At 36.4% G+C, this 9470-nt stretch overlaps 1 protein-coding gene across 2 annotated transcripts; it reads right to left on the bottom strand.

The window, feature by feature from the left end:
• Nucleotides 1-428: 428 nt before the first annotated feature.
• Nucleotides 429-3521, bottom strand: LOC114715726 (F-box/kelch-repeat protein At1g22040-like). 2 transcript variants are annotated; one of them, XM_028900603.1, is made up of 2 exons: nt 3419-3521; nt 429-2127 (listed from the first exon to the last, which is right to left on the bottom strand). In XM_028900603.1, the coding sequence occupies exons 1-2, from the start codon at nt 3490-3492 to the stop codon at nt 717-719; spliced, it is 1485 nt and encodes a 494-aa protein (XP_028756436.1). In that variant the 5' UTR covers nt 3493-3521; the 3' UTR covers nt 429-716. The 2 variants fall into 2 exon arrangements, with proteins under 2 accessions (XP_028756436.1, XP_028756441.1); XM_028900608.1 differs by having other exon boundaries at nt 429-2163; nt 3419-3495.
• Nucleotides 3522-9470: the final 5949 nt, after the last annotated feature.

The raw sequence follows: 9470 nt of genomic DNA, 5'->3' as shown, positions 1-9470 counted from the left end.
ATTTAATGGAGAATAAAAGAAAAAACTATTTGGTCAAAAAACAATGATATGCCTGATAATTAGAATGAAAAATTCTTTTTTTCCTGTGAGTATGAAAGTGGCATGTAAGCAAATCGGGCATAATATGAGTGCAAATGAATTAGATGAATCAAGAATTTCATTATCTTTTCGTTATACACTTTTTTCTTGCAGATTTTTGTAGGACACAAGAAAAACCATTTTAAAAAATATACATACTCTCCCTATATATTTTTTCCGCGTTACCACTTAAAACATAAAAATATAAATTCTTTTTAAACAAATAATTAATTTCACAAATCCATATATCTTTTTTTCCTATTTTTATTGTAATTTTATCAGAGTTGCAATTAAGTTGTGCGTAAAATGAATATAGGCATGAATTTGTCCCCAAAAATGCCTACAGCATATGCCACAACCACCGGAATAAATATCAAAACCAGCTTGATGACGACATTATTTGAACGTTAATTCTGGAGAGAATGAACCCATCTCATTTCTCCCTTCCTTTCGCAGTAAATCTAAACCAGCAACAAGCACGTTACAGTCGTAACCTCGTAGGTGGTAATTTCCATAGAACTGCCTATACGATACATACAAGTACTAAAACATTCGTCTAAATGAACTAGCAACCATGTCGTGTGTTCATTTAGCTTCCAGTAAACTAATATATTATAGAATTTCATACTTGGAATTAACTAAATATCAATCACTTGGCAACTGACCAATTCAGCTGGACCAAAGTCTTTCTTGGCAACTACCTTCCAAACAACTGCATCAGGTTCAGCACCTGGTTCTGGATCTTCATGACCACAGATGGGCGAAAGGGAGGAGATTGAAGGAGAAGAATCCCAATTACTGCGCAGGTCAGCCTTAAGAACAGCAATGTCATGATTAGCATCTTTTGTAATGACGTGAATTTTCTCATGGAAACCAGCGAGCAAATACGGAGACTCTGAATCTGCACAATCATATACGGGGACTTTTCCGATAACTACTTTCCATGCATCTTCTCCTTGATCATATACCTTGATCTTTCCACTTTCCAGAGAATTAGAAGGATCATAAGCATATAATTCACCATCCACCACAACGCTCAATTTGGTACCTGCTTGCCGAGCAGGCCAACCCTCACCCATTCCATTAGGCATTTCCATCCATGAATTTGTTTCAGGATCATAGATTTCTCCGCCCACATCAACAAAAAAGGGCCATGAATACAAACTTTGTGGGACACATAGCCTTCCCATGTAGGAGGTCAATCCTGTGGCAATAGGCTTCAACATGTCAGCCAAAAAGACAGTGGGCAGGACTCGAGCTTTTGAGAAAGGCATACTAGGTACATTGGACCATGTATCTGTAGAGGGATCAAAAACTTCAGCAGACTGAAGGGGAATCAATCCAGCTTGACCCTGACTAACCCCTCCGACCACATAAAGTTTGTTATTTAAGATGCCTGTCTTGCAATATGCCCTACCTGTAGACATCGAGGTCACCTTGCTCCATTTGTTTTCTATCAGATCGTATCGCCAAACACATCTCATGGTTGAAGATTTAGAGAATCCACCAAGAACATAGAGACATCCCTCGACAGCTCCAATGGCACAGCCGCAAAAGGGCATTTCATCTAATCCATCCTTCTGTCCCAGCAAACCTCTTATAACTTCAGCAATTCTAATACCTTCCACCATGTTCCACATCCAAAGCCTAGAAGAACCCTTTCTAGATTCTTCTTCATTAACAAAATTGGGCATCGCAGGCAGTCTCTGCCATTTTTGGGAACGAGGATCCAGGGCATGCCATATAAGCTTGTTTTCTCCAACCTTGATCAACAGATATAGCCACTCTTCAGTTGTTCCAAGTTCTTTTCTTAACTTATATAATTCAGAACTCATGATAGTAGTCTTCCATTTCCTTGAGACCAACCTCATGTTTAAGTAACAAATTCTAGGAACTCTGGCGATAATCTGAAGTGATAATTCATCGGGAAGATTTGGAATTAATCTTGGACTCTCCTCATCAAAGCTAGATAACATTCTTCTCCTCTTGCAGATCTCATTCTGAAAGGCCTCGTCACCCTCACTCCTATCGGATTTGGCATTCGCCATACTGAAAAAAGAACCCATAATAGGCAAAATTCAATGTCTGCATGAAAACAAAGCAATCATCATTATAGTAACTTGACTTTCGGTCCAATGCTGGAAAAATACGGGGCCAATGTACAAGAGCTTCATTATATCGATGGAGAAGATGAGCAACATATATGAACCAAAAAGCGTTGGCACACATACCCAGAGGTTCCAGTGATCAAATTAACGCAACTTTTTTTGACAGTATCAAACTTAGATACCGTTCTAAGTAAAATAGTTGCAGGTATAAGAATTCTAAAAAGATGTCCAGATACGAACTTTGAGTAAACTTTCAAACCTTTTGTTCTAATTCAACTCAAAATGAGAGTACCCAACTTAGAAGACCCTTTCTGCCCCTTCATTTTTTTTATTTTTTTGGTTTTTTTTGGGGGGGGGGGGGGGGGGAGGTTGGAAAAAGGGCACATAATCGTATAACTACAAGCACATACCAACAGTAATAGATTCAAAATTAGTAAAAACAAAATGATAAAAAATTGCAAGTTGCAAATCATAGGAAGTAGTGATCAACGTATCCATATGAGCCCTCCATGAAGGTTCAAGAACGAAGACAAAAAACTCTCCCACAGATTTTAAACTCCTCGAAATGACACAGCCAGAAAAATCAGCCCTTCAGGCCCTCCAAAACAGTTAAAGGAAGGGAGAAGAACAAAAGAATCATTCGCTCCATCAGAAGATATAGATCCTAGACCACGTAGTCGCGATCTGTCGCCAAAAGTAACCAACATAATATTTCAGAATTTCAGCCCGTCGTGGTCGGTGAGAAAAGTCAGACCACTTCAACCAAAGCAAAAATAACAGACCTCCCTAGCAACAGTGGAGTTCTCTCCTCCCCCTATTCCCTATTCCTCATACATCGACCTGGGCTCAGCTAAAACTTGACTAACGCAGTATAAGTAATTGGCGCACTGAATCAGTGAAAAGAAAGGAAAAAAAAGGAAGGAAAAAAAAAACTGTTCTCGACGGGAAACATTGACGTTGGGAAACTGACAGACAAGATTCAATATTGGAACGGAGTGTACATTTGACAGTAAATTACACTCGCAAGTCCAATTACCAAGAAGCCAGAATTAAAATTCACTTCAAATCACCAGGAAAAGAGGAGGAAGAAACGGGAGATACCAAGAATGAAACACAGAGGAACAGTGAAAGACAGGCAGCAAAATTAAAATAGAGAAAACTGAAAAAGGAGAAGGGAAGTGGAAATTCCAAAAGGAAAAAGAGGAGAAAGAAAGAGTAAAACATAATCCAACCTGGTAAAGAAGGGAAAGATGTGAAAGGCTTTGTAATTGAAATGGCGGGGGGAAATTGGCGTGGGAATGGCCATGTCCGAGGAGGTGCGGGAGGATGAAGGGGGCTTCTGGTGAGGTGGGCTATCAATTTTCCAGTGGGACCTACTTGGGATAATTAGGAACACCTGGCTCCCTCATCATCAACGTTGTCATGTCATTCATAAACGATTTGCAATTCAACAGTCAGCTTATCTTTCCCATCGTTTCGACCCAGACGACCGTCACTAGATATTTTAATAAAGGTAAAGAAGTACGCTTTTAATTATATTTATAAATTACGTAATATTTTCAACATATTTTATATAGATTAAAAAAATTTAAAATTTAATAATTTTTAAATTTTATCTCTATTTAATATATATTAAATAAAGGCAATACAATAATAAATAAAGAATAAAATTATATATCTATATAAAAAAATTTTCTCAATATCTTATAAATAGAATCAGAAAATATTTTTTGTTTCTAGACTGTAAATAAGACAAAAGAAGTAACTTTTAAAATTTGTTTGGAAAATATATGCTACTTAATTTTAAATGTCTAAATTTTATGAAAAAATATTAAAACATGGATTACACTGTGAAGATAAGTGACGTAAAATTACATCACCCGTCGCTTGAGCTTGTGAATAATGTAATCTTAAGAAAACTTCACACTTACTGATGATTCAACGCTCTCCTTTGCCGCTTTGGCACTCAAGCAGGTGATCAGCGGGGTCACCACATCTTTTACCAAATCTTAATAAAATAAAAACATTTTTCAATTTATTGTCACTAATTTGCAAACCCAATTATACATATGTAAAGTATATTTTCTATCATTAATGTCGTTGACTAATGACTCGCAACATATTTTTTTTAATATTTTATCAGTAATTTTTAACAACTTCTTTGTATTTTATTTATCGAATACAAAAAAATCAATAAAAAATATTGCTAATAATCTCGTTCATGTAAGTGTTTTAAAATGATTGCACAAAAAAACTAAATAATGTTTTAATGAGAATATGAGATTCTGTACATACTCTGTTTTGAGTGGGGGAAAAAATGCTGATGCCCAGTACTTTAAGGAAAATCGAATAAGGGAAAAAAAAAACGAAATTTTGATATTTTAATTAAAATAAATGAATACTTTTTTCAGGCTTAAGAAAAATACTTAAATTTAATGAAAAATTATTTAAGCACAACCTGGCTTCTCTGCATGTGATTCAATAGGCGTTGGGGCAGATATCATTGGAGACGGGTTTGGCTCGGTGTATTCTACGGTATGATGCGTTGCTCGTGCAACACGTTTTCTTTCGCCCGTCGGGATCTCCGCTGACTTGCTTCTACACCACAATCGATTACTTCCAGTCAACCCACTTCATGGTTTCTTTCCCCTGAAAAGACACCATATATTACTTTCGGTCTTTAATATAAAATTTTATTTTAATTTTAAATATATAACTTTAATGTATTTTTTTATCATATTTATATGTTTTTTTAAAAGTAGTCTTTCTAACAATAATAGTTTTAGTAATACACTTGATCAGCAAGGATATTTTAAGAAAGACAACCTATTTAGGACAAATAACTAACTCAACTTACTTTCTTAATCTCTTAAATTAATCAACTGGCTCTTATAATTAAGATTAAAGGTAGTATAATTTTAAAAACTTACAAAGTACTCCTTAAGCTATATTCTAAAAAACTAGGGGAAAACATAAAAATATATATATCTTAAAAAGAAGAACATGAAATTCATGATGAAGAGTCAGAATTTCTCACTAAGTAATTGATATAGGTTGATGTTGATGAACAGGGGAAAAAAAACCTTTTTTATAAGCAACACCGTTTTTTTCCCTACATCACATTTTTTAAAAAAAAATTTAAAAGGGCATCATGTAATTAGGTTATAAGGTCTGACTAATAAATTACCATTCACGAATCAAATACATGTGTATATAACTTCTTAAGTTTTGTATCGTGTCCGTGAATGATAATATTTAATTAAATGCGAAAAATCTTTATTATTACCTATGGCACTCTTAGATCTTTAAAAATGAATAGTTCTTACATGAAAGGGAAAAGAAAATTACATACTACGTAAATTTTGACATTTTCTGGATGTATCTATTTTTTTAAAAAAATAGAGACTTAAATTTGAGGATGGAAGAAATATTTAGTAACTTTAATCTGTTATGGTTTGATGTCTTTTATTATTGGAAGAATTACAATAAGGTCTTAAGTAAGAAAAATAATTAAAAAATAAGTCTCTAAGATTGTTATTCTCATTATAAACTGTTGAGGTTGTTATTAGAACTTTTTGGTAATTATTTTTTTTATGTGGAATTTGATTACAATTCTTCTTTTATTATTATCGTCTTTTTTTTTTTGGAGTAAGTAAAGATGGTCCAAGCCCAAAGAAACTGACCAGTGACTGCCCTTTGTCCATGTCTCTACGGACAGGCTCAGTCGCTCAGATTCTTCCCGTGAATCAAGTCCTCCAAGAATTTTGTCTTCTTCCCATCTCCTCCACACCTCCGAAGGAAGTATTATTATCATCTTTAATGCTCATCGTTCTTCACCTGTCCTCTCCTCGGCGTCGTTGTCCCTCGCAGTTTGTCCAGCTGTCAACAAATATCTCCATTCTTTGCGTTAAAATAAGGGAGAGTTACAATGAAATATTAAAAAAAAAAATACTATAAAATCTCAGCAACAATCTAAATAACTAAGTTTCAAAATAAAAAATAATAATTTGTAAAGTTTATTTTATAATTATTTTTTTATTTTAGAATTTCATTATAATTCTTTCTTAAATAAACCACATTTGGGTTAACAAAGTGATAAAATTTTTCACACGTGTCCCTATTAAAATAATATTATAAAAAGATTTAAAATTACTAAATATTAAATAAAAAATTCTTTAAAAATGTGTTGTAATTTATAAATCTTGTGCTGTAAAAACATACTCAAGTGTTGGAACTAAAATTGTTACGAAGTTTAGTAATTTTAAACTTTTTTTTAAGATTCTCTTAAAAATTAAAAAATATGTTGTGCATATTCTCTCAATTATTTTTTTCATTGTATTTAATAGGAATATAATTAAAAAATGTTATTAGTTATTCTACATGTGATTTATATTTAGAAAAAGAAAATAATTAGTGGATTATAGTCAACAAAATTTTAATAATGGCACATACCAAGCGCGGAATGAGCTTGAAATAGAAAAAAAATAATGTCTCAGTTAATTTGTCTCTCCACTTAATTTCTTTATCATTGAATTGGTTTTCAATGTCCCCGCTATAGAAGTATGGGCTTGAACCTGGAAGAACGAAATTTCACTTATGTCATTTTTAGATTTCGAAAAATAGAAAGATGAGTACTTTTAAAAATCCTCACATCTCAGTGTACAAGTAATTTTACGATCTTTAAAGGATAGTGAATGTAGTTTTTGACAAAAGAATCTCTGTAAAAATATTAAAATTGTTTTTTTACAATTTTTTTTCAAGAGCAGTGATTAATGATTAATATTAAATGCAAATAATTTTTTTGCCAACAATTAAATGAAAGTAAATCAAAGCAGGGAAAGAATTATGTTTCAAGTATTTTAACGGTTAGTTTCAATCTCAATCGGTGTGTTTCAGTTAAAAATACCTCATGTTTGAAATGAAGGGAGTCAGGAAGTACCGTTTTTAAGTCGTCCCAAAACTTCATTTAAACCACACTGTTAAGGATGAAGAGAGTAGTTTCCCGTTGCACCGGGGAGAAAATGTTCTTGCGGCCACCAGGCAGCCATTGAAGAAGGATCATGAGAATCAATAAAACAGACTAGTTTTCATTTAAAACAAGAAAAAAAAATAAAAGTAATGAATTTATTGAGCTCGAAGAACAATGGTGCAGAACTCTCCCCCATACAATTTGGCTAGCACGGGAAAAAACTACCGCTGGTTGAGCTTTGTTTTCGTAGCACAAAGTCGGCTAGATGACGGTAGTCATGGGCCGAAGAGGAGTCGAACTTGGCCCCAAACAGCCGCTGGGCCCTTCCATGCCTTGGCCCTTCCAGAACGGGTCCAAATCCCGAACCAGCCCCTCCTCCCACGCGACGCACTTACGCAGCTCCTCACTCTCTCGTTTCGTATCCGGATCATCTTCCGACTCCGCTGGCCCGTCGGTGATGGGATGACCACAATCCTCACAGTAAACGGCGTCGTCTCCTCGGGGGACGAGCTTCATAGTCAGCCTACCATTCAGTCGGTGAGCTTCAAAACATTCCCCACGCTCCATCCTCTCCGCTCTCATGATAAGCCTTCCGCCAATGTTCTCCCTCCTCACAACCCACGGCATTCCACCCCTGTGTGTCAGCAGCGGTATGCACCGTGGAAACTCCCTCTTCAGTTTTCCTGTGTCTGGACCTGGTACGATTTCGGTGAGGTTCAGCTTTGTCCACCGCGCCTCTTAAATCTTCCACGCTAGAGCTCGTGTAATCACCACTCTCCGTCCCAATAACATCGTCCGTCACACGAGAACGAAACATCGACGGTGGCTGCGACGGCTTCCATGCTGTGGAGACAGTATAGCCGGTACAGGAATGCACAATGCGGGGAGCATGAGGAGAAGGATCAATTAGGGTTTTTAGTCCTCCTTTGATCGGATCATCTTCAACGCGACCTGCAGAAGACTGCTTTGGATTTTTCAAAGAGAGCTCTTCCCTGGACGACAACAAGTAGCTAATTATGCCCATCTCTTGGTTATGGGGGGAAGAAAAAAATTCCTGTTTGACTTCCTCTCGCCGCTACCCAAATTTGGCATCAAACTGGTGGGACTTGTCTCTACTCAAGGTTTAAGTGCACGAAGCCGACATCGATAACCCTCTGCAGAAAATCACACTAGAATAGTGCAATACTTAAGTATTGAATCAATTCCAAGCTGCATGCAAATCAAACAAAACTTGAACACATTGGTAATGGGCATATATCACACACGTCAAAACTGGATGAGCTTTTGTGTTAAATTGGGGATCGAAGGAAAAGCAAGTTATGATATTGTTAGCCATATATGATATACATGTCAAGGATCCAACATCGATCGGCTAGGTTCACAACAGATTCATACACGTGGTAAGAATTAGCTACATGTCGAGGATTTAAGTTTGTCCTATATATACCCCAACCTTTTCGTGTGTGCCTTCTGCTTCATCTTCCTCGGCAAGAGACAATGGTAAACACACACACACACACACACACACACCACACACACATGTATAGGCTTCCCCATATGTGCGCAGCAAGAAATGATTATTAAAGTAATGAACGGGCGCAATAAAATAGCAGGGAACGAAACAAATCGAAAACAAACAATTATCTGAGATGTTTGATTCCATTATATTAAAAGTTCAGAGTTATGTTTCACTTAAAAAAAAAAAAAAAAAAGTTCAGAGGTATGTTCATGACGTCGCAGCTCTACAGTGCTTTTATGAAACAGTGCGGCGATAAATTTATCAGCAAAGCTATGTAGATTTAGCCGATATAGTGTTTCGACAATCACGTGATGAAGGCAAAGGAAGATATCTTACTCGGCACTGAAGCGCTGCATCAATGGATTTTGTGTGCCACGGAGGAATCGAGCGGAAAATGATAGTGAAAATGAAGCTCAGAGAGAAAAACACCCAAAACTCTCAGGTTCAGCTCATTATTCCATACATGCCCGAATGCCCCTTTGTCCAAGCCGTGCCTTCTTATTAGGAGAACTTGTGTTCCTAAGTGGTTCTATTCTGACCGAAGATGCCCCGGTGTCGCTCAGGCCCACACGGAGCGTCAGGGCTATGAAGGTCTTTTCAGCGCTGACCTGAACGTCTGGATTTCACACTCCGACAAAACTCCGATGGGAATATTATTCGAAGAAATGGGATTGGGAGGACGCTGAGGCGTAACAGGGGAAAGAACACGGGGGCTAATTAAGATTGAACACGCCATTTCATCCAACAGCAACTTTGTTGGGTTTTTGAATAAATCAGGAATCCAAGTGAAGTGCCA

This window comes from Neltuma alba, unplaced genomic scaffold (assembly GCF_004799145.2).
Source record: "Neltuma alba isolate B1F8T4 unplaced genomic scaffold, ASM479914v2 tig00002036_pilon, whole genome shotgun sequence".
Classification (NCBI taxonomy): Eukaryota; Viridiplantae; Streptophyta; class Magnoliopsida; order Fabales; family Fabaceae; genus Neltuma; species Neltuma alba.
Note: the sequence above shows the minus strand (reverse complement) of the source record. Positions and strands in the feature narration are given on the sequence as shown.

What these genes read in the sequence shown, in the direction of transcription:
- LOC114715726 (XM_028900603.1), bottom strand. Translation starts at nt 3,492, where the DNA reads ATGGCCATTCCCACGCCAATTTCCCCCCGCCATTTCAATTACAAAGCC. An exon ending in ATCTTTCCCTTCTTTACCAG is followed by an intron (nt 2,128 to 3,418) that starts GTTGGATTATGT and finishes TTCTTTTTTCAG; the next exon opens with TATGGCGAATGCCAAATCCG.